This window comes from Prunus persica, chromosome G3 (assembly GCF_000346465.2).
Source record: "Prunus persica cultivar Lovell chromosome G3, Prunus_persica_NCBIv2, whole genome shotgun sequence".
In the NCBI taxonomy this organism is placed as follows: domain Eukaryota; kingdom Viridiplantae; phylum Streptophyta; class Magnoliopsida; order Rosales; family Rosaceae; genus Prunus; species Prunus persica.
Window position 1 is genome coordinate 26659070 of NC_034011.1, and position 25362 is coordinate 26684431.

A 25362-nucleotide genomic window follows, 5' to 3' on the forward strand; every position below is an offset into this window, starting at 1 on the left:
ATAATTAAAGTGAGTGAAAGCAAAAGTTGGTACAATAAAGTTACTGCAGTGCATGGTTCTGTATGTCTGTCTCTCTTTCCCAGTAGTTCATCCGTAGTCAATACGAGTCCTGGTCTCTGGCTTCTCAGTCTTTGACCAACAATTTTTACTTTATCAACCAGCTCCACCTTGTTGACCACGTCAAACATTAAATTAATTAACTAATTAATGAACAAAAACTACATTTATTTTATACTTTTATGCGTGTGAATGTAATATCGGAATACAATTATATGATATAATTCATCTACATATTATAATATGAATAAATAATATGATCAAAATTTTCAACTTTTAAAATATAGTATCAATAAATATATACTTTCTATTATAACAAGTATACTACATTATAATTACTCATTAATTATACGTCTACTAACAAGTAAGGCCAAAATTTTAACTATAAAATCGATTCTTTATTTTCGACCAACCAAAAAAAAAAAAAAAAGGATTCTTTATTATATAGTAATTGGACATATACAATGGAGGAGGCATATCTAGTTGATCAGGTGGCCATCCACTCTCATCATCAGTATCTGCAGTGTAAGCTTACGTTACGTGTATATTATTCGCATCGCTGCATCGTCAGCTAGCTCCACTCCACCTCCACGTGACAAGTTTTGAGAAGTGTAATTTCTTTTGCAGCAGTTTCTACCAATTGCAATGAAATGAATATCCATGGTTGGTTGGTTCACTGCCTTCTTCTTATTGCCTTCAATGAAATGAGATCAGAGTCAGAGATATTCAGAACAGTAATATCTTATGGCTAGCTTTGAGAGATTCAATTCGAAGCAGACACGTATACTTTAAAATTGGAGAATTAGAACCTCAGACATACGTGGCTGTCGACTTATCGAGTATAAAATTTTGCAGTATCACCACGTATTTGCTTGGTTGGATCTTCAAGCTTGCTCTCTCTCTCTCTCTCGCTTTATGATCTTAATTTATTGAGATAATTATTATTTGTTAATTAATTTAGGGTTTCGAGTCTGTGACAAAGAGATGCTTCCACGAATGAATCCAAACATCAACCCATATTAGGTAAGCTCCTTCCTCCCCCTCCTCCTTGGTATTGATGTCAATTACAAAACAGTTTAAGGTACGTAGAAGAAGTTGATCATGGAGGACCAACTATATATTAAATCAAAAGCTTTGCTTTCATATCCTCTTTTATTAAAAAAATTAAAGAAAGATTATGGGTGGCGCGCGGAAGGGTGCAACCCACGCTGAGCGCGCAGCAAAAACCAAGTCATTCCACGTGTAAATAACCCATGTAACACCTTCCCTTGATTAATTACCTTAATTTAAAGTAAAATAACCCTGACAAAACATATTAAAGCTGCATTCTGGATTTTGGAACAGAATATGGTGTTCTTTTACTCGTTTAAATAAAAGCTTATTCAACGACCTAATAAAAAGAAAAAGGAAAAAGCTTAGTCAATTAATACAAGGAATGGGTTAACATGCACATTGAACCGACCCATGCTGAAACAGTAAAATTCCAATGTAAGTTAATGGAGTAGAGTATAGTGCTACGTACTGAGAGTTAATGGAGATGTAAGTAATTATAAAATCTCAATTTTGGGGTCGTGTCGTGTGTCCAAATATGCAACAATTCAGCCGCACGATTCGATCCAGAATCCAGATTGAATTTAAATCCTTGATGAGAGCAAAATTAGTCTCTTATTAAATTACGAGTACTTGTTATAAAAAATTATATATCAAAGCGTGAAAAATGTGAAGCACTAATTCTCTTAATTGCATAGATAGTTGACATGACATATAATGTGACCATACACGTGTTTAGGAATTAATATATCAAATCAAGACAAGGTGTATGTATGTAGAGACTAGAGAGTTTCCTAGATTTTCATGTGATCCTCTTTAATGATCCTCAGAAGAAGTTGGCGACTGGGTCGAGTGAGTAAAGCAATATACTGTTATGTTATTGTTCCTTCTCCCCTCTGAATTTCCTAGAAGGTACGTACGGATGCGTACAAGACTTAACTTGTTGCATGGGGTGGGTGTTTTAGAGTGTTAGCATACAACAACCACCATTCATTTTGCTGTCCACCTTATAAATGCATATTTATTATGAATGAGAAATAACTCAGTTGGTTGAGTTCTTTCACCTACATTTACGTGGGTAGAGATTTGAAACTCCCATAAACCTAGTTAATATTTGTGTAAACTCCCCTCCTCTTATCGCTTATACTATAAAAAAAAGATTTGTATATTTCTTTAAATGACCGCTTGCATTTGGTATTCTTTCAAAGAAAATTACTATAATATGATATTAATTATCTATTTGGTTTAAGATTTAAACGCTTGGAAATGAAAATGAAATTACATTACCATGTTGGGTAATGTACTAATGAGAATGTAATACATGACTCATAAGCATGAACATCTTCAATTATCAATTCCTAATATTATATATGGGAGTTTCATTTCCACAAACCAAACAAATCTAGTTTTAAGATTTGTTTTATTATCGTTACTTAGGGTGTAAACTTGTGCTGCTTTTAGTTAGTGGATATTACTATTGGCGTATTTGGTTTGTGCAGGAATGACTGTAGCTCCACTTTTGTGTTCATTTAGGATCAAAGCTGGTTTGTTTCAAATTCGAGTCTGGCGTGAGCATGGCATCATATTACCTCTCTTTCATTTGGGACCGTGGCCACCAAAATGTCGTACTGGTCGTTCGGAATTCCAATCGGCTTGTTGAAGTAACTGGGCCCTCAAGATCTGGGTGGTGGAGACTGGAAGAGATCACTCGAGTTGTCTTCCACAACTGGGGACAACATGAAATATGAGCCACCACCTACCTTTGCTTCTTTACCAATTCAGATTCAGAATCCTTTTGTTCCTTTCTAATTCTTTTGGGTTATTAATTAATTAATCAGAATTCAGAATCTTCTTTTTGTCTAATTAATCCTAACCACTGTCCCCCTGGACAAATCAGGCTCGAGCTAAGTGGCCACAAACATTTTTCGCATTGCAGATTTCTGCCCCACATAACTGAAATCAAATCATTAGGTTTCAAAAATATTATCGGCGCCAAAGCTTTTGACAATTAAATATTTATTTTATGTGGACCAATTCGTAAATATATATCTCAGTTGCCAAAAAAAAAGTCACAAATAAATGTTATTGTAAAGACTTTCGTGGACCTCAAATTTCAAATTCTTGTTGCTTTTCCTTTGATGAATTAATCTAACATTTTGAGCAAGTAAAAGAACAGCGCGATGCAATTTAAATATTCTCCACACATAAAGCTATATGTTTGCTTCAAGACTCTAACTGCTGCTCCAATTATTTACAAGTTGCTTTGCTTGTGGTTCAAAGTTCACTAACTCTAGCAAATTTAATACCAAATCATCCAGTGCTAGACATGTTTTTAACAAAAGGAGGGATGCTTGAAGGAGTGGAAATCCTTGATTAACTAATCGTTCAAAACACGGGGAAATGATGGAATAAAGATTGGTAGGAAACCTATGCCTGATAAAGGCACACCATATTGTGATCTTTGTATAATTTTCTACTAGGGTTTCACTGTTAAATATGAAAATGGATGACTTTTTGTTGTTATAAATTAATGATCACTCAAGGAAACCTTAAGGAATGTGTTGTTCCAAAGTATGCAATTATCTAAAGCAAGCAAATAACTTGGGTGCACCATCGGATTCCTTTCTAGGGGCAAGAATTTGTAAAGTCTGGCCTAACTTACATTGGCTAATGAAGCGTACCAGCAATTTGTAAAGTCTTGCCTAATGCAGCCCAAGTCTTAGCCATTCCTTTGCCCCCTTGCCCTACCTTAACCTTATTTGAGGCATTTTATCAAACAATTTACCCTCATTCAACAGAAGATATCATGAAAACTTGGCACCCTCGTGGATGTAGAACAAGACTCAGTGGGTGCTAATGCCTTCATTGGCTCCTTACTATAGTTGGATGCAAGGGACTCATAACCTTCGTCAACTGGCCTAAATTAATTTTATTATTATTAAATTCTCATATCAATGACGTTTTCCCAAGTCCTAATTATTATTAAGGAATAACAACGTAGGCTTTCTATGATAAGCTAAGGCAAGTTTATGACAGATGCTATATAGCTTATCGGGGACATGGATAACATAAATTCAAGTTTGGATTCATCCCCTTCTTTCAATTGCGGCTCGAGCTTGTAATTCTAACTTGCTCTCTTTGGGGTGCCTTACTAAGGAAGAAACATTTGTGTGAAACGGGAATAACACTATGTTACTATTTTCGGCTAATCACAATATGCCACGCGTAATAACTTATTCACATGTCAATCTATAATTAGTTGGGAATAAGAAAATAGTACCATCTATGTTTTATACAAATTTTTCTGCTACTATGGGCTTCTCTTTTTTTTTAATTGTTTCTTTAAAAAAAAAAAAAAAAAAAAACCCTTAAAAAGGATTCTCTTGCGTTAGGTTGCTTAGTTGTACTGTACTTGCTACATCCATTATATTTTGTCTTATCTTAGTCCATTGAGCTTTAAGCCGTTAGAAAGCCCAATTAAAAAGCATTGGGCGAAATGGCCAGACCCACTTGTAATTGCCCTTAGTTACAATATCATCAACTGGGCCACTATGGGCCACTCCCACTTGTAATTGCCCTTAGTTACAATATATCATCAACTGGGCCACTATGGGCCACTCCAGTTACATTGTATCGTCTCTACCATAACGGCTTAACGAGCCGACCATTTCATTTGTGAAGGTTTCGAGTCGCAGAGAGAGAGAGAGAGAGAGAGGAGCAGCAGTGCAAATGACCTCATTAACTACCAAGGAAGGTGAACAGAGTAATCTCTCTCTGTCTGTCTGGAACACTATGAGGAAAAATCCGTATGCAAAATTACAATGAATTTATATGCATTTGTTATCAGCCTCGTAATGAGAATGACAATTTTCTGTGGGATTTCAGGCTCTGTTAAAAGAGTAGCTGTTGTTGGTGCTGGTGTAAGGTATGCTGATTAATATTTTCTTTGCAGCTTTTACTAAGTAGGCGTGTCAGTTATAATATGTTTTGTCATTCTCCATTTTCGTCGAAATTTTGACTTTGAATTTATGTTACAATTCCTCAAGCGGGCTTGCTGCAGCCTACAAACTGAAATCACACGGTTTCGACGTCACGGTATTTGAAGCTGAGGGAAGAGCTGGAGGGAAGTTGAGAAGTGTTTCACATGATGGTCTGATTTGGGATGAAGGAGCAAATACAATGGTGAATTTTGTTACTTGTAATTTACTGAAGGGTTCATTTATGCTCTGTAGCTCAATCAATGCCGGGCAACCATGAAAGCTTATTATGATTGCCAGGGGCGGTCCTACGCCTAGGGCAAGGTAGGCTGCTGCCTACCCCAAATTTTTCATAAAGAAAAAAAAACCCATATGTAATAGGCCAACCCATGTGAAACATACAAACCTATGCCCACCCAAAAAGCAACCCACGTGTATGTATAACCTAAAATTTCTCTCCTCATTAATTCTCTCCTCTTTAATTATCTTCTCTTTAATTACCTACCTCCAAATTTTAAGATGTTGTATATGACAACATTGAATCTAATATATTTTAAATAGGTTAGAAGTTATGTGTTCTAATCTATTATAAGGTTTACTTAAGAATGAATTATAATTTGCTGACTTTGTTGAAATTAATTAGGTCTTTGATTTTTGGAATTTTGTTGAGATGTTTGATTTGTTGTTGGTATGTTAATGTTTGATTAAAGGCATTGATGCTATTATGAGAATTTATTTGATTTTTTGTTGGAATGTTGGATTAAATAGACTATCTTTTGTTATGTCAGATCACAATTTGAACCCTAAGAAAACAAAGAATTTGTTGGAATTTAAAAAAAAAAAAGAAAAAGAAAAAGAATAGTTTTTTTTTTTGGGGGGGGCTAAACTTTTATTTATGTATATAGATGCATTTGAGGGTAAAACTCATTATGTCCCCCCCTACTAGGTGTATATTTTTATGTTTATTAATGAGATTCACTCATTACGTTGAGTTTTTAATGTAAGTTTCGCCCAGCCGGATATCGAATCCTGAATCAGCCACTGATGATTGCATATTGACGTTGAGGTTTTATTGCCCTGTTGCAGACTGAGAGTGAAAAGGAGGTCCAGACTTTGCTTGATGATCTTGGAATTCGAGAAAAGCAACAATTTGTAAGGATTTGATTTCATTTGTAGTTTCACATATAGTGTAGTTTGTGTGGTAATAGTGTCGCGTCCTGTAACATTAGTTTCAGCTACCTAGAATACTCTTGACTGCTAGAGCTTTGAATTATAAAGAAATGTGCTGTAGCTTCAAATTTAGTTTGAAAGATGGCAGTGACTGATCTTTCTATTGCTATATTGATTAAATTGGTCGTTGTCCAATGGTACAGCCAATTTCACAGAACAAGCGTTATATTGTGAGGAATGGATCACCTGTGCTGGTATGTATGTATTGCTTGTTTCATCTATATTGCTACATGAGTTTGCATCTTGTAATGGTTATTTAGTAAGGCATATGAATACTTTTTCTTTTATTTTTTGCTTTTATACTTCCTTACATAGTTGGCTGTTTCTGACTGTGACCATCACTTTTGCTCCATTTTTCACTTCAGATACCTACCAATCCAATCGCTCTGATCAAGAGCAATTTTCTTTCAGCGCAATCAAAGGTTAGTTTTCTACAATGTACGGCATGCCCAACAAGTTAGTTTCCTTGTTATTTAATCATGTTGCAATGCTATTTGGCACTTAACAGATCTTATGCAGTATATCTTGTTTGTGCATATGCATCAAATTCAATCTGCATTTCTGTATTGCAGCTTCAAATTATTCTAGAGCCATATTTGTGGAAGGACAAAAGAGTTTCTGATGATCACACCGAAGAAAGGTAGTAGTCTTCTCTATCTCATTAAAATTCTGTGCATTTCCACCTTCTCTATTATTTCTTTTTAATTTTTAATATTCTTCTTGTGTTTTGCTTATCGTCTGCAGTGTGGGTGGGTTTTTTCAGCGTCATTTTGGGGAAGAGGTACACGTTGCATTGCAATATTTTACTAAACATCAAGTCTTTTGAATGTAAAAACTCCTTGTAATTGTTCTTGAAATTATTGTTGCGTTTTCTTAATACTATTTTGTCACTTTTGCTTGTTAGGTTGTTGATTATCTCATTGACCCCTTTGTTGCTGGAACAAGTGCTGGAGATCCCGAATCTCTTTCTGTGAGTAATATCTGTCTTTGGTGACTTGTGCATATTTCACATGGAGTAGCTAATATGATTGTTTCTTAACTAATCAGTTGTTACCTGAAAATCTGTATTTCTGCTCTTTCCATGTATCTATCTCACAAGTGTGGTCAAGGTTGAAACCTAGAAACTGAACTTTGCCTTCACAATACCAGAAATTATGGGCTTTTGTGCTTTTTCATGTGTCATTTCGTGGGTTACAACATGGAGCTGTTGGTCTTAATCATTTTCTTATGTCTTCAATAATACTTTTGTGTTGCCTTCTGAAACAGATGCGCCATTCTTTTCCAGATATATGGAATATAGAGAAAAGGTACGTTCTATACACATATTTCTGTTTTTTTTTAAGCAAAGAAGAATCATTGCTTATATTAATATTTATAGTGATCTAGGTGTACAATTAAAATTTTCTAAAAATATTCAGTAGTTGATGCTTGTCTGTTGATCTATGTTTGTTGATAAGCAACAAGTTCACTATTTTATCAGGTTTGGTTCTGTTATATCTGGGGCAATTAAATCAAAATTATCTGCCAGCAAGGGAAAAAGTGGAGAAACAAAGGGTTCCGTAGAAAAAGGGAAGCGTCAGCGTGGTTCATTTTCATTTCATGGTGGAATGCAGGTGCCATTTTATTGGGCTACTTTCCTTCCTCATGGTTCATAACAATTTTTTGTAATTTTCATGTTTTTCCTGACGGTACCTTATGTAGAATGTTCCTCTTATCCTGTTATGTTTTTCCTATTGAAGTTAGAACTTTAATTGTAAAAACATTTGGTTTAGATCTGTGTGGCATATTGTTTATTTCCAAAACTAAATGCTTTACCCTTGTTTCCTTTTTCTGTTTAGTGCAGACACTCACTGATATCTTGTGCAACCAGCTTGAAAAAGATGAGCTTAAACTGAACTCAAAGGTTTTGTCACTATCTTACCGTCAGGGTGGGAATTCTGCATCAGAAAATTGGTCAGTTTCCCGTGTTGCTGACGATGACAAGCATTCACAAAGTTTATCTGTAGATGCTCTAATCATGACGGTTAGTCTATTTATTATTTTAAGAACATGAATTTGGTGGTTTGTTTACTTTCTCATTGGGACAGATGTTGGTTGTCATCATGCTTAACAAGGCATGCCCTGTGCATCTGGCATGGTTACTATCCGAAAACATTTATGTTTTGGAACAGATCAAGACAGAGCTAGAAGTGTAAACAACAGATGTGTTGCAACTGCTCCATTGAAGTTATTAGATGCATCATGCTTGCATGGGTGCATGACCAAGTTCTGCCAATAGAAGAAAATATTTCACAGTGGATTCAATTTCACTGTGTCCTATGATTTAATATACAAGTGAACTTTAAAATTTTCATTTATAGATGCTGGACTGTAATTGCTCTTTCTGGCTTGTCTATGCAAGCACATGCCTTCCCTTCCATTCTTCATGTAACAATTACTTTATGGAAGGAATATAATGTTAATTGTCCAGGTTTCTTCTCTGTCACAGGCTCCACTATGCAATGTCAAAGAAATGAAGATCACGAAACGAGGAACCCGCTTCCCTCTAGATTTTATTCCTGAGGTATTTATGACATTTAATTTCAACATGTATGCATGGCTGGTTATATCTGTTTTCCTTTCCATTTATGATTGGAAGTTTGGAACAACACTAAGCCTAGCAAAGAAGTTGCGGAACAAATGCTTGTCATAGCATATCTTATTTTTTGCTGTCGATATTCCAGGTGGTTTATATGCCCTTATCAGTGATCATAACCACCTTCAAGAAGGAAAATGTTAAGAGACCCCTTGAGGGGTTTGGAGTTCTTGTTCCCTCTAAAGAGCAGAAAAACGGCTTAAAAACTCTTGGTAATGCTTGGCTATGGCTCAGTGACACGGAATAACTGATACATTATCCTAATATGGTTCGTATGTCTGCTGTACAGGCACTCTCTTTTCCTCCATGATGTTTCCTGATCGTGCACCCAGTGACCTATATCTTTATACTACTTTTGTTGGGGGAAGTCGAAACAAGGAACTAGCAAAAGCTTCAACGTATGGGAAGCTTCAGTACTTTTAATTTTGTACCACAGCCATGTTCTTTGTCCTTCATATTTGTGCGATTAATACTAAATTATTCACTTACACATATGCACACACATACACACACAGAGAGAGATGCGCACATTATGATGTTATGTGGCTAATACTTTTCTTCTTTTGACTTTTGCTCTAGGGATGAATTGAAGCAAATTGTTACCTCTGACATTAGGCACTTGTTAGGAGCAGAAGGCGAGCCGACATTTGTGAAGTATATAATCATTTCTGTTATATATTATATTTTAAGAGCCCGTGTTTACCAATAAATTGGATAGTTATCTTATACCTTGAACTACACTCAATGGCAGCCATTTCTACTGGAGCAATGCATTTCCATTGTATGGGCGTGACTATGATTCAGTTATAGAAGCAATTGAGAATATGGAGAAAAATCTTCCTGGGTTCTTCTATGCAGGTAAATAACTCACCAAAAATTAGAGATCTGAATGAGTGATGATTTTCACTCCTCGGCTGGCTGAAAAGGCTGGCTGAGTGGTGCCCCTTATAGTTCTTGACTTTTTTTATTTGGTATATGTGGTGTACAAATTCTGAATATTGCAGGTAACCATAGGGGTGGACTGTCGGTTGGTAAATCAATAGCTTCTGGATGCAAAGCTGCTGAGCTTGTAATCTCCTACCTGGAATCTCCTTCAGATGAGAAGACACGTCACAAAGGATGATCGTTTTGGAAATGAGAAGTATATCCTTGTACAGAGACGTCTTATATTTTGTGTGTTTGATGTTTTCTCAGTAGATATCCATTGCACGCTGATTTCTGGAGGGCCTATATGTGGTCCTTGGGCAGTGACAGTGGCTTACAATTGTGGTCCAACGTGAGAGGGGCAATTTATTTTAGAAGTTGGAAGAGAGTAAGCTTGAACATCCAGCTGATTATTGCTCTTAATAAGGCCAATGTGGTTAAGCTTGAACATCCAGTTGATTATTGCTCTTAATAAGGCCAATGTGGTTCCCTTCCCACAAATTTGAAGGAGCTAGTCTTTGAATTGCGAAGTTGACGCATGATCCCTAGTTGATTGTTGCCTATTATGACCTATTGGATATGTTTTCTTCCTTTTAATTTATGGAGTAAAATATGGGCGCCTAATGTAATTGTAGAGGTCTGCTCTGCTCCTTGAAAGTGCCAAGTCATGGTCGGTACTTGATAGGGTTGCAGTTGATGCATGGGTTAATGATTGTCACGAAAGAGAAGGCGGTGGGGATGGGAAAGATGGGCCTAGAAATTGTTGCATGAAATTTGGCTTAGTCAGTACTGGTATGGGGGTATATCCTCCTGGCCCTTTTCGTATGTTCATCAACGTCAATGGCCTTCCATTCTGGTCCCCCAGAGTGCCTTGTCCTTTTGATTTCAAAAGAGAATTTTTACGGGAATTTGTTGCTATGTCGTAATTTTAACTCGAGAATTAATATTAAGTTTGACCCAGTTTACGCAATAAACAACATAAAATGTCACACAGCTGCATTTCTCTTCCTCTTTTTCATATTAATTATACAAAATCATAGAATGGTTGCTTCAGTTCCTCACTCCGACTCACATGGAGTGGAGTGGGTGCTGAAACTTGCAATGGAGTTACCTGAAAAGAAGAGCTTGCTCCTTTTTATGATTGATTGTTTTTGTCTGACTCGTCTTGTGCTCATAATGGAACCCAATCTGTCTTTACTTTTACTTTGACTAATATAATATGCATATGATTAAACTTGTCTAGATATAGAGGTAGTGGCAAAGGCAAATTGAATGTTTGGAAAAGTCATATTAATATGCTAATGATGCCAAATGTGGATAAATCCTAGATTCATTTTCTAGAAGAAAAGCACTCGCTGAAGCGAAGCACGCAGCTGTCCTGTCTGTCACGGGCACGGTTTTTTCATTCCCAGCCAGCCCCTGATATTTTCCTTTTATAGGCATTCATTCATCCTCTGCTTTAGCGTTGTTTTGTTATTTTTGATAAATTATATAAATTATTATGTGAATAAATTTTCATACGTAACATGATTGATTGGAAATATCAAAATGTAAGTGTTTATCGTGCTTTAGATTATTGTCAGGCACCAATCAGAAAAAGAAGAAACTAGTCAAAAGTTAAAAAGTTGGTCTTGTTCCAAAATGTAAAGATAAAATGGTTTGCTTTTGCAGGGAACTGCTTTGTGCGTTATGTCTCTATTAGAGAAGAGAATCATCAGACTTTAATTAGACGACCATACATACAGAGTACAGACAGAGACTGAGACTGTTTGTTGTGGAAACTCCAAGGTGCTTTAATGGGCATGGCTAACCAAAGAGGATGACCAGTGCAGAAAAGCATAGAATCGCCTTCTTATTGGCAGGTGTTAAGTTTATTGTTTACTCACCGCACCAACTGCTGATATCGAATATGTAATGCAAGTTTCAAATTAAAATTTATAATTTAATACCAAAAAAATGAAAAACTAGATTGATTATTTTTTATTCTTGATTTTTCCGATTTATGATTTTCTCATTTGAAGTAAGTAAGCAAGCAGGTAATCTACATGGGTGTGTGAGTGATTCAAGTCTTCCTCTTCTTTCATGCGCTAATAATAAAGTAATGTTATTATAATCATTATTGTAATCAGAGTTTCATGGGATTCTTAAGCGTACAGCTTTGCAGCAACGTGGTTTTGCATTCAAAATAGCCTGTGGATTTGAAAACGGGCCCAGAAAACCAGCCATTTCCTAACAACCCCCCTCTTTTACAACCATTATTTACTTTACTTTACAGTCATTAGAACTAAAAAGCTGTGTGACTGTTACCGGTGATAATTCTTAAACGGAAATACAGTAAACCAGAAAGAACATAGAAGCAGGGTCAGTTTGGTCATATCAAACCTGTATCAAATGCCATGCCAAGCCACCAAGAGAGGGAAAAACCATGTGTCATGTGATACCGCCGATATACCCTAATTACCAGCGGAATGTTAGGAAATCCACGAGCATCAACACCCACAAATCTCTTTTTATTTTTTATTTAATTTTTTTTTAAAAGTTTACAGCTCCAGTGGCAGTGACTCACCGCAGAGCCTCCCCATTTCACACACACACACACAGAAAGATACAGCCTTTGCCCCACTTGGATTTGTCTCTCTCATAGAAATCGGCCGCATTAATTGTCATTTGTCAGCCTCTCCCCTCCCACAGAAAAACCACAAGTAAATGCCTTGACACAGTCTTGTACGGCCTTTTCCATCCAACCAACCACCTCCTCCTACCTTCCATAATAGCCGCCCTGCTTGTCATAATGTTGCCACACACATTCACTGACCAAGAACAATAGTTTGGCTCTTAATGGTTTTTGCTTCCACCTTTCAAGGTTTGTCTCTTACCTCACTCATCTGCATTTATCTCCCACTTTTTTCTATTTGTGAAAATCCTTTGGATGATTAATACTTAGAGTTGTTGTTTCTCCATGTCATGGGCTTTTAACCAACTTGTTCAAGCATTCTACATTATCCAGGAAACGTACCCAGTTCAATTTGCAAGGAGGAATTGGGACACTAAGGAAAAATTCATAAAACACTTTGATGAGGACTTGGGAGTTCAGAGCTAGGATGCATCCCTTGGTTTCATGAGATTTCTTCTTGGTCCTTGTCCAAATTCACCGCAAAATACTGTTTTCTTCTAGGTGAACTTTGTTATGGAGCTCTCTTTTGCACAGACTCCGTAAGAATTTATGCGCCTGTTATTGTTAACGCTACCCTGAAGTTCATAGTCCAGCTTTAGTTCAGCTGTTTATGTCCAGGAAAAGAGAGTAGAGGTTAGAGCTTGAAACTTGTACAATGAGACTTCTTTACTTGTTAATTTCAGTAATTCTGTCATGGGTTTTTTGTCTTCCAAGTACCCATGAATTACAAACCTCTCAGAGCCAAGTCTTATTGCAGCTAAGGAAACATTTAGAGTACCCTTCCTCATTAGAAATTTGGGAAAATTACTATGGAGACTTCTGTAACCTGTCTTCCTCTGCGCATATGAGCATTTCATGCCAGGACAACTCAGTCACTGAGCTGAAAATTATGGGAGATAAGCTTTTTAATGTCAATGATTTCAATGGTTTTGCAATTCCCAATCATACTCTGTCTGAGAGTTTCTCAATTGATTCTTTTGTTACCACGTTGTCAAGGCTACCTAGCTTGAGGGTTCTTAACTTAGTGTCTTTGGGGATTTGGGGACCACTTTCTGATAAGATTCACCGGTTATCTTCACTTGAATCCTTAGACTTGAGCTCAAATTTCATATTTGGTTCTGTTCCGCCAAAAATATCTACAATGGTCAAACTTCACACTCTAACACTGGAGGACAATTATTTCAATGATACTGTCCCTGATTGGTTGGACTCGTTATCAAATCTCACTATTTTGAGCTTGAAGAACAATCGATTGAAGGGTCGGTTTCCTTCTTCAATATGCACAATGAAGACGCTCACTGTCATTGCCTTGTCTAACAATGAGCTTTCTGGAAATTTACCTGATATGGATACTTTAATCAGCCTGCATGTATTGGATTTGAGAGAAAATCATATAGATTCTGAACTACCAATGATGCCCCAAGGATTGGTTACAGCTCTTCTTAGCAAGAACTCATTCTCAGGAGAGATTCCTGCACAATTTGGTCATTTGGGTCAGCTTCAGCACCTTGATCTATCGTTCAATTATCTTAGGAGAACACCACCCTCTGCTTTGTTCTCTTTGCCGAACATCAGTTATCTGAATTTAGCATCTAATATGCTGAGTGGAGCATTCCCTGACCAACTAAATTGTGGTGGTAAACTTGGGTTTGTTGATATCTCTAATAACAAGTTAACAGGTGATCTTCCTTCTTGCCTGAGTAGTACTTCAAATGAGAGAGTTGTTGAATTCAATGGAAATTGTTTTTCAATTGATTCTCAACACCAGCATCAGGCTTCATATTGTAAAGAGGCTCTTGCAAGCAGCAAACAATCTGGAGGAAGAGAAACCGTTATGCTAGTTGGTGTTATCAGCGGAGCTGTTCTTGTTTTAGTACTTTTGGCATTTGCAGTTCTTTCCTTTCGTAGAAGATACCGTTCAAGAAGGACATTTGAGCACAACATATTTGCAAAGGCTGTGCCAGATGATTCACCAAATGGTTTTTGCTCTGAGCTCATTGCAAATGCCAGTAAGTTGTAAATCAATCAAGTTATATTGTTATTATTCCTCTTGCCCCAAACCTAAGGCATGACTTTTCACAAAAGTATAATGTCAACTTTATGCTCTGAAATCTATTACCTTTGAAAGCTTAAGATGGTAACATTTGTGCTCTACCCTTTCTAGGATTCATATCTCAAGCAGCCAAATTAGAGACACACGGTGCCCCAGTAAGTCGTATATTTTCACTCGAACAGTTGAAGGAAGCAACAAACAACTTTGATTTGTGTATGTTTTTGGGTGAAGGCTCTATGGGAAAGGTATCCTTCAGACCTAAAAATATACTTTTTTTGGGTGAAGTATCCAATTTTTTATTATCAAGCTCGAAAGTTATGAGTAATTTGTAACAGGGCAGGAGTTTAATGGGTTATGACTTCTTTCATGATCACTTGAGCTCTCCTGATTTTAGATTTTTGACCTGTTATTTTCATTTCCCTTTCATTGTAATCTCTTTGAAGTGTTGCAAAGGTAGAATGCCAAGAGTTACAATTGATATGAACAAATCATGTCTGAAGTTTGCTTTTTCTCTGTCTTTATTTATTTATTTTTGGTTTTTTGCTCATTAAAGACGCTGTCCATTCTTTTGATTTCAGCTTTTCAAAGGCAAGTTGGAAAACGGGACCTATGTTGCAATCCGATCTCTCACTATATTGAAGAAATATTCAATTCAAAACCTTAAAGTTCGGCTGGATTTTCTCTCAAAGCTTCATCATCCTCACTTGGTTGGCCTCTTGGGTTATTGCATTGACAGTGGCGGACAAGATGATTCCAGTGGCAACAGAATCTTCCTTATAAATGAATATGTCTCCAGTGGGAATTATCGTACCTATCTGTCAGGTCAGGATTTGCATTATAAGAAGCTTAAAAGTTACATTATACCGGGAAAATTTGTGCATGTATTTTACTACTAGGAAGTGTATACTACCATGTGTGCGTGTGTGTTATGTCAAACTCTAACCCAGCTATGAACATATTTGCAGAAAACTGTCCAGAGAAGGTTCTCAAGTGGTCTGATAGATTGGCAATTCTAATAGGAGTTGCGAAGGCCGTGCATTTTCTACATACTGGGGTTATTCCAGGTTGTTTCAACAACCGATTGAAAACAAACAATATATTGCTTGATGAGCATCGGATTGCAAAGCTGAGTGACTATGGGATGTCAATCATCACAGAAGAAAGTGAAAAACTTGAGGCATGCTTCTTGACTTACATTAAATTTCGACTTTGCGACATATAGTATGGTTCCAAGTGGTTATTCTGATGCGTTCTACTTGTTCTGCAGGCAAAGGGAGAAGGCACGAAATCATGGTACGGATGTAAACTATATTTTTTTTTAAAAAGCTTTCTACTAGATGCATTATTACCATGGAATATGGATGGACCATTATTTTTGTCAATGTCGATAGATACCCATCCCCTCTGCCAGTATGTTAAAATATTATATAGTAGTTATGAATTCTTTGTTTATACAACTGTAGATGCCATTAGCATGTTTATATAGTCTAAGTTATCTGCCATACTTAGTCTAGTGGAAGTGTTTTAAATTTTTTTTGTCTGTTCAGAATAAGATTGCTGCTGTTTTACATGTCAAAAGTTAAATATGAATAGTTAATTCTGTTATGTACAACTTTTTTGTTGTTGCAGGAACAGAACAAATATGGAGGGTGATGTTTACAACTTTGGATTTATACTACTTGAGTCACTTGTTGGGCCTATAGTAAGTGGAAAAGGGGAAACATTTCTGCTAAATGAAATGGTATGCAAAAGTTTTTGTTGCAATGAATTTTGATTTTGTAGAATAATATATCAAAATACTTAGAACATAAAATCCTTGTCTCCATATGCCTTGCTTTACATCTGGAACTGAATTTTTGATGTGTGGTGTAATGTAAATGAACCGCAAGCAGGCATCGTTTGGCAGCCAAGACGGTCGAAGAAAAATTGTGGATCCAATCGTATTGACGACTTGTTCACAAGAGTCGTTATCAATTGTGGTATCTATCACCAAGAAATGTACATGTCCAGAAGTGTCAGCTCGTCCGTCGTTTGAGGATGTGCTTTGGAACTTACAGTATGCAGCTCAAGTCCAGGCCACTGCTGATGCTGATCAGAGATCAGATTCTACGTCCTAACCTGTAAATTTATGGGCTGCCAAACACTGCAAGTACAATGCGACAACTGATTTTCTCTCTGAAGCCTCCTCCTCCTGCTTGTATAAAAAAAAAGAAGAAAAAAACGAGGAAGGCCTGTAAAATGAATGATACTTGAGGTGGGCTTGTAAAGACAACTAGGTTGAAATCAAATTTTTTTTGTTGTTGCCAAAAACTAGGTTCAAATCTTGTTCAAGGTTATTATACTTTTTCTATCTAGTTTTTTCATAAAGTAACAGAACACTAGTCTATATTCTTCATCTCTTTATTTTGAACCATTTGTTTGTTCCCATCATACATACTACAGAAAATTAACAAAATAAAAATCAATTCCGCATTTACACTAACACAAAATGAAGGCGCTCAGCTCCGACAAGAGAACTAGGACATTCCGAGCTCACATTAACTACTTCAGCCAAAAAAAGAACTAACAATTCAAAACAATCTAATCAAAGCCCGATCAACCACTACAATTATAAATATACAATCATAACACTATGATATAGATATATCATATATACATATATAAAGACGAGAGAGAAGAGCGAGAGTACCTGCGCAAGGACCGGTTGGGGGAGACCGGAGGCTTGGAAGAGAGCGACCGCTTCGTTGCCACTAATCCGGCCATCGCGGTCCAAATCGGCTCGTCTTAAATATGCATCGAAGAGATCCACATTCGCCGATTGGTTTTGCGCCATGATCAGACTTTTTAAATATTCGAATATATTTAAAGAGTATAGCCATGGATGGCTATACTGTTTCAATATAACATATTTTTTAAATAGTATAGCCGCGCGGCTATACCGTTAAATAAATAAATATATTTAAAGAGTGTAGCCGTCCGGCTATACTGTTTTAATATAACATATTTTTAAACAGATACTTTTAAATAAGTATTCCTATATGTTTAAACAGTATAGCCGCTCGGCTATACTGTTTAAATATAATATTCATATATATATATATATATATATATACACGTTTTATGTATAATATTCGTATATGTTTAACGGCTATAGGTTTTGAATATAGTATTAAATATAATATTCATATATATATATAGTGGTTGGTTAGATAGTGGTGGTGTACTATACTTGGTTGGTTTCGTCCAAAATAAAATAAAATTACTGGGTTGTTAGATAGAGTCAAGTGAGATTGAAATCTTGAAAAACAAGGGAAGGGTTTCATTTCATCTCTTACTCCTCCTAAGTCCTCCTAAACCTACCCTAAAATATTAAATAAGAGCAAGAGTTTTGCAGCTCAAATCTTTGATAATGTTGATTTCTGCGCTCAAGTCGACATTTTGTGTTCGTTTCCTTATTCTCTCGTTACCTTTTTCATAAAAAATTAGGTTAAACAAATAGGAGAATCTAACCAAAGTTTGGTCGTGTTCCCCAACCTGAATTATAATATTCTTTCTTATCACCAAACACCAACACACCACTCTCCAATATCATATCCTTGAACCCTCCGTTGTTTGCTTTGATAGAAGTGGACAGCTCAACCTACCTCCTCTTTCACAAATATACATATGCTTAGAGTTTAAGCTCATATACCAGCAAGTATGCAGTTTGGTGACAGACAGACGGGTGAAGGGTCCAAGTCTAGCTCCACTTCTATGATCCTCAACCCTCACTTCTTGTTAGATTCTTAAATTATTGTGCCAAAATTGAGATTCAATGTTTTCCTTTGACAAAACGTTATCCTAAACTACTCTAATATATGAGTAGATAAATCAAACTATGAAGTAAAGGAGCGAGCACACTGTCTTAACTAAAGAGTAGATAAATCAAACTATGAAGTAAAGGAGCGAACACACTGTCTTAAATAAAGACCTGATCCACATAAACAATAACTAATTTGAGTTCATTACTAAATTTTAGTGTGTGTTATAATTAATGGGCCTTTTCTTTTTATTTAAAAAAAAAAGTAGATAAAATATGGGCTTTCTAGAAGAATTCTATAATGATGATCTTATATATGGCCTTTAAGTGATGTTTTATTTTTTAATCGTTGGATTAAATTGATTAACTGTTGAATTAAATTAGTTAATCTGATTTAACGATTAAGAGATATGCTATGTATAACGCCCTCACTATAGAAGGTTGGTGGTGGGCTGTGGGCTATGGCCCAAACTCGAAATGTAACGGCTATGTTGATGATGGTGGCGTGGGCTCCACAATCTCCGGGAGGTGGTGTTTGACAGTTTGACTCACAAGTGCCTGAAAACAACAGCGATGTGTCGGTGAGCACAGCCAACTAAGCAACAAAGCGACGAGCATCATCACCCCCACGTGCGATCGTGCTTTTCACGCTCGGACTGCTCACTCGAGTCCGTTGGCTCAGTGCACCCGAGTCCAACTGTCACCGACTGAGTCACTCGCTTCCCACTCGGCGACTGCCACACACTCTCTCCGAATAGATGAAAGCATTTCAGTCGAGGCGTCCCCATCAGCCAACGTCAAGACGACATCGATCATAAAAACACCGAACCAAATTCCCCCAGCACGACGCCGTTTCGTCCTGTCCAGAGACAAATCACTTCTCATCGCTCTTATAAAATTAGTACTAGTTTATTTTATGGAAATTCTGAAATCGCTATTGTGTCAGCTTCACTTTTTATTTTTTGTTTTTTCAATGCTCTTACTGTTTTAATCGCACATTCAGTGTCGGCCTCCGAGCCTCTCAGTCCCTGAAAGTGTACACCATTCGATACAAAAACGATTCTTCTCTCGTCTCACTCGCATTTCTCTCCTTTTTTGGGCCACTAATTTTACTGGTAAATTATCTTTATTTTTCTTATCACTCAGCTACTTTTTGAGTTTTTTGTTTTTGTTTTTCTGTTAATCTGCAATTTGTGTTTAATTTGATTGCATGCATTGTGGTAAATCTGTTTGCTTTGAGCTTGAAATTTGTGCATCGGACGCTTTTGAACCAAATTCCAAGTATTATTCTAGTAGCTGATAACTCTGCATTCCCTTGCTTAAGCATAAGCATACCTACTATTAATGGCGATTGTCTTGATGAGCTCAGTTTGTGATTTTTAAGCTCTCTTTTGCTAATTTCTTCTTATTTATTGTTAGCATATGCTCGACTTTGCTGTGAGCTGAAACTCCAGTCACATTTGCTTTATCTTTTCGACTGTCGGTGTTTGATCTTGAATGAGTTTGCTTTTGGTCAGATATTACCAATTTAGTGACGAGTGTTGTATTTTATAATCCTGGAATTCCTAATTGTATCGCTGAGTGACATGCTTTTCTGGTTTTTTTTTTTTTTTTTTTTGGGTATCCCAAGTGCTGCGAGTATAAGCTTTGTGAATGTGAATAGAATTCATCAACACATTGGAGAAGAAGGGTGTTGTTTGTTTCCATAACCATGGGTCTAGGAGTAAAGGCGAAGAACCGCAGGGGCCCCACTGTTCAAATTGATTATCTCATCCATATTCATGAGATTAAGCCTTGGCCCCCATCACAGTCACTCAGATCACTCCGTTCCGTGTTGATTCAATGGGAAAATGGCGACCGCAATTCTGGGTCTACCAACCCTGTTGTCCCCTCACTTGGGTCTGTTGTTGGTGAGGGTAAAATTGAATTCAACCACTCTTTCAGGTTACCTGTGACTCTGCTGAGGGACATGTCTGTTAAAGGTGGTGGTGGTGGTGATGGTGATGCATTTCAAAAGAATTGCTTAGAGTTCCACTTGTATGAGCCTCGGAGGGACAAGACGAAAGGTCAGTTGTTGGCGACTGCCATTGTAGATTTGGCTGACCATGGCGTTGTGAAAGAGACAATAAGCGTGAGCGCTCCAATGAACAGTAAGAGGAGCTTTAGGAACACTGATCAACCAGTTCTGTTGATCAAAATTCAGCCTTTTGTGAAGGGTCGTATTAGCTCCTCATCTGGGGACAGCTTGTCAAGAGGGGCATCACTGGACAAAGCTGGTGGTGAATCTGTTTCGGGCTTGACGAATGAAGAATATGCTGAGGAAGCCGAAGTTGCCTCTTTTACGGATGATGATGTTTCCTCACACTCATCTCAGACAATTTCTTCTGCTTTAGACACAAATCGCACTTTGTCTCCTAAAAAACAAGAGGTAATGATTCTCTTAGTTTTCATTTTTTCTCTTCTTGATGGAAACTTGTCATTGTAACTGCAACAGTCTTTACAAACTCCAGCATTGGTCATGCTCATGGGTATAGTATGTTGAAAATGAGAGATAACCAAGATTTATCTTCCTTTTTATAATAACTTAGACAGTAATATGTAATATAACACTTTGGCACTGAATTGCAGACTGGAGAAGAGACACGGCCTCATAGCACTGAAGGTAAAAATGAAAAGCATGCCTTAGCCTCAAAACTAGGGCTTGAAAGACCAAATTTAATACATGAATTTATGAAGGGAGGTTCATCATGTTCATCATCAGTTGACCTATCTTCTGACCCTGGAAGCCCAGTAAATGGTAATGCTTCTGTAGCCAACTCTCCCAGCTCAAGTTCAACAATCCTAAAAGCTGTTGGTTCAGAGACCGCCCCTTCTCCATCCGCATCCGTATTGAATGAAAAGGCTGAGGAGTCCTGCACCAGCATGAGAAGCAATGGCCATGAGCGTTTATCTCACGAAGTTAATGACAAGGTTTTTGATGGCGGAAGTAAAATCACAGCTGTTATTCAACAGAGTAGCAAGTATGATGAGAAAGCTTGGGGAATTGGCAGGGATTGCCCGGAGGCTGCAGTTAGTGATGATAGTTCTACGGAGGACAATGAAAGAAAGAAACAAGAAAACAGAGATGAAAGACAACATGTTGATGAGGAAAAGCAAGCTCAGAGGGAAGGTGAATCATTCATTGCACATGAGGCTAACGGAAAGCAAGATCCACTCGGAACGAAGGAAAATATAAAGCATGTTAAGTCCGTTAGGTCAGCTATTGACTCGGCTAAGAACGCATTACCCAGGAATGATCAGAATGCAGAAGTAAAGGAAACTGGTATTCAGGGAGATGCACAGAACAGTGCAGGTGTTGCAGTAAGCTTCAGAGGGAAGGAAAGAAAAGATGCTAAGGTGTATCCTAGGGATACAAGAAGTGTCATTTTAGAAAGCAAAATTCATCAGCTGGAACACAGGATAAAGTTGCTTGAGGGAGAATTGAGAGAAGCTGCTGCTGTCGAGGCTGCCCTTTATTCAGTAGTCGCTGAGCATGGAAGTTCTATGAGTAAGGTCCATGCTCCGGCTCGGCGCCTTTCTAGGTTGTATCTTCATGCTTGCAAAGAAAGTTCCCGTTCTAGGAGGGCCAGTGCAGCTAGAAGTATTGTTTCGGGACTAGTTTTGGTTGGAAAAGCATGTGGGAATGATGTCCCAAGGTACATTTTAATGATGCTTGTTTTCTGTAATTTCTTTATGTCTTATTTACAACTTATCAACTTCGAGATTGATGTTTTGAAGCAAAAGTTTTCGGAGCTGTAAGGTTTCAATTTTCAAGTGTATTTACTGCATGAGGATCCAAAAAAGAAAAAGAAAATGTGTTTCTGGCTGCATAAGCCTAACATTTAGGACATGGACCTTCCATTCAAGGGTCCTACCCCAAGATTTAAAAAGTAAAATTGGAATAAATCCAATCCAATCATGGTCTGCTTGACGCACCAAACCAAGTGATTGTACTGGTGGCGAAGAAGCTTGTCTGCTTATTTTACCTTGCTTTAGAACTGCATCTATTAATTGTTTAAGTGAAGTTTTCATAATTGTTTTATGGACTCATTAATTTTAATTTTCTCTGATTACAGGCTAACATATTGGCTGTCAAATTCCATTGTGTTGAGAACAATAATAAGCCAGGTTACCGGGGAACCAGAACTACTTCTGTCTCCAGGGTCTTCTATTGACCGGAATGGTGCTGGAAAAGTAAAAAATAATGTGTCATCTCCAATAAAATGGAAGGCTTCCTCTTCTGGGAAGAAAGAAGGAATGAAGCTCTTAAATGGAAGTTTCAGTGACTGCGATAACCCACATACATTTATGTCTACACTGGAGAAGATTGAATCGTGGATCTTCTCCCGAATAGTTGAATCTATCTGGTGGCAGGTCAGAGTAACTGTTTTCCTCGTTGAGTTTCCCTTCAAATCTACTTTTTCAATACTATCTTACTGAATGAAGGTCTTGCAACTGATTCTTGCACTGTAATGTTTTCAGACTTTGACCCCACATATGCAGTCTGTTGCTGCAAAGGAACTTAATGAAGGTGTTGACTCTGGGTCGAGGAAAAACTATAGAAGGACATCTAGTTCAATTGATCAAGAACAAAGTAACTTTTCATTAGACCTCTGGAAGAAGGCTTTCAGGGATGCTTGTGAAAGACTTTGTCCAGTACGAGCTGGGGGACATGAATGTGGCTGCTTGCCTTTGTTGGGTAGATTGGTATATCCATACACTCAGATATTTCCATCATTGCGTATTGTTATTAATAAATATCTTCTTTTCCAAATGATATGATGCTTGTAAATAATATCTAAAATATTCAATATAGTAATCTGTTTCACGATGTTTCTGTTTCTTTATTTTTTTATTGATGGAATACTTTTGAATATGGCATCGCAATTTGCGTGATATCTATTATGTGTCTAGGTAATGGAGCAATCTGTGGCTAGACTAGATGTGGCAATGTTCAATGCCATTCTTCGTGAATCTTCTGATGAGATCCCCACTGATCCTGTGTCTGACCCCATCAGTGATTTGAAGGTTCTCCCGATTCCAGCTGGGAAATCAAGTTTTGGAGCTGGCGCACAACTGAAGAGTGCGGTAAGCTATACAAATTGTATCTCTCAAACTATTTATGATATAAGTTTTATCTTTTTATATGTCAGATCACAACTATTAACTCATGATTATAGGTAACAGGTGTCTTTTAAGCTCGGTTTTGTGTCAACTCATTATTGTATTCCTCATGCTTTGTGGCTAGAACACCTTCCCTGCCTTTTTCTCTTTCCTGGGGTTAAACATTAGGATTTTATTGTCCAGACATGCCAGATTTTTTGGGATGGATAAGATAAATGAATATATTCTAAGATCCTGCTATATCTGTCTAGTTTTTGAATTGCCAGACGTCAATATTTTCTAATGTTGTGAATAGAAAATCTCTTATGCTCCCATTTTTTAACCTAGATTACTCATGAATCTCTGGAGACCAAAGAATACACTTGTGTTGTGCCATAAATTTTTGACTCCGATTGAACATCCCTTACAAATCAGATGGTTATGTGCATTGGAACGAAAGCAGTTTGTTAAGTTTTGTTATGAAAGGAGTTCTGACTTTTGCTCCGTTTATGTCTTATGGTTATCAGATTGGGAACTGGTCCAGATGGCTAACTGACCTATTTGGCATGGATGATGATGATGACTCACTTGAAGATGTGAATGACGATGATGACAATGATGAGAGGCAAGATAAATCATTCAAGTCTTTCCATCTCCTCAATGCGTTGAGTGATCTCATGATGCTTCCAAAGGACTTGCTCTTAAGTAAATCCATCAGAACAGAGGTTTAGCACAAGAACTCAGACCCTTCCATTAGACTCTGACTCTCTATTCCAGTGTCAGTATTTTGCAGTTCTTATTCATGGTGCTTGAATTTTGGTTTTGAAGGTTTGCCCTGCATTTGCTGCACCACTGATCAAAAGGATTCTTGACACTTTTGTCCCAGACGAATTTTGCACTGACCCAATTCCTGGCGTTGTGCTTGAAGCCCTGGAATCTGAGGTTAGTGAGCTGTGCAATCTTTTGTCTCTACAGAGCGAACTCAGCTATCTATACAATCTTTTATTTTTTAGACTAGCTGCATGTTTTCTGGTGAATTTGTAGTAGTATAATTATAATAAGCCCAAAAAACCTGTAGACTCTGTAAAATTAAAACCAATTTGGTTGCTTTTGTTTTAATATAGGACACTCTTGAAGTTGGGGAGGAGGCTGTCACAAACGTCCCCTGCACTGGAGCTGGTACAGTCTATTTGCCACCCTCAACGACTTCCATTGCGAGTATTATTGGAGAGGTTGGAGGCCAATCACAGCTGAGAAGAAGTGGGTCTTCAGTGCTCAGAAAATCATACACCAGTGATGATGAGCTTGATGAATTGAATTCACCCTTGGCCTCAATATTCATAGATTCTTCCCGGTCTTCACCAGTTGCAACAAAGCTCAGCTGGGTATCAAAGGGAAATAGCCAACAAAATGCCATCAGATACGAACTCCTTCGAGATGTGTGGATGAATAGCGAGTAGCTCTAATGTGTAGAAATATATGTGCCCACGTGTATATAGATGAATAATTTCTTTCTGTTCCCTTTGGAGTTTGTAAATCTGTGCTCCGGTTTTGGTCACAATATCACTATCTAGATGTCGCTGTACAAAATAGCCGTAATTTTAATAGATTCATGAAACGTTTTATAATGGAGTGCCTGTAGGATGATTTCCCAAGAAAAAAGGAATAAAAAGTTATGGCAAACTGTTATTTGTGACTCTGAGTGAATTCTAGCAGCCCCAGTGGACTTATTTGTATATTTTCTGAAAGATGAATAAATAAGGAAGGCTTCAAATAGTCTCTTCTCTCTTTATTTTTTATTTTTATTGAATGTAGTTGAAT

The 25362-nt window shown here is 37.3% G+C and overlaps 3 protein-coding genes across 7 annotated transcripts; all 3 read left to right on the top strand.

The window, feature by feature from the left end:
• Positions 4764-10470, top strand: LOC18781707 (protoporphyrinogen oxidase, mitochondrial). 5 transcript variants are annotated; one of them, XM_007217655.2, is made up of 18 exons: positions 4764-4861; positions 4993-5032; positions 5154-5289; positions 6171-6236; positions 6458-6508; positions 6680-6736; positions 6887-6954; positions 7059-7095; positions 7219-7284; positions 7581-7621; positions 7795-7927; positions 8158-8337; positions 8803-8877; positions 9038-9161; positions 9239-9347; positions 9529-9603; positions 9701-9807; positions 9954-10470. In XM_007217655.2, the coding sequence occupies exons 1-18, from the start codon at positions 4837-4839 to the stop codon at positions 10070-10072; spliced, it is 1509 nt and encodes a 502-aa protein (XP_007217717.1). In that variant the 5' UTR covers positions 4764-4836; the 3' UTR covers positions 10073-10470. The 5 variants fall into 5 exon arrangements, with proteins under 5 accessions (XP_007217717.1, XP_020416404.1, XP_020416405.1 ...); XM_020560815.1 differs by having other exon boundaries at positions 4782-4870; XM_020560816.1 differs by having other exon boundaries at positions 4821-4913.
• LOC18784348 (probable inactive leucine-rich repeat receptor-like protein kinase At3g03770) lies at positions 12208-17010 on the top strand. Its single transcript, XM_020560851.1, has 8 exons — positions 12208-12736; positions 12881-14556; positions 14712-14845; positions 15179-15422; positions 15566-15777; positions 15868-15893; positions 16230-16341; positions 16493-17010. Exons 2-8 carry the CDS (start codon positions 13203-13205, stop codon positions 16715-16717), a joined length of 2307 nt encoding a protein of 768 aa, XP_020416440.1. The 5' UTR covers positions 12208-12736; positions 12881-13202; the 3' UTR covers positions 16718-17010.
• On the top strand, positions 19144-25317 carry LOC18783636. The gene is made up of 9 exons (XM_020559377.1): positions 19144-19514; positions 20030-20827; positions 21028-22094; positions 22515-22812; positions 22921-23145; positions 23353-23526; positions 24069-24266; positions 24370-24483; positions 24666-25317. Exons 2-9 carry the CDS (start codon positions 20111-20113, stop codon positions 24999-25001), a joined length of 3129 nt encoding a protein of 1042 aa, XP_020414966.1. The 5' UTR covers positions 19144-19514; positions 20030-20110; the 3' UTR covers positions 25002-25317.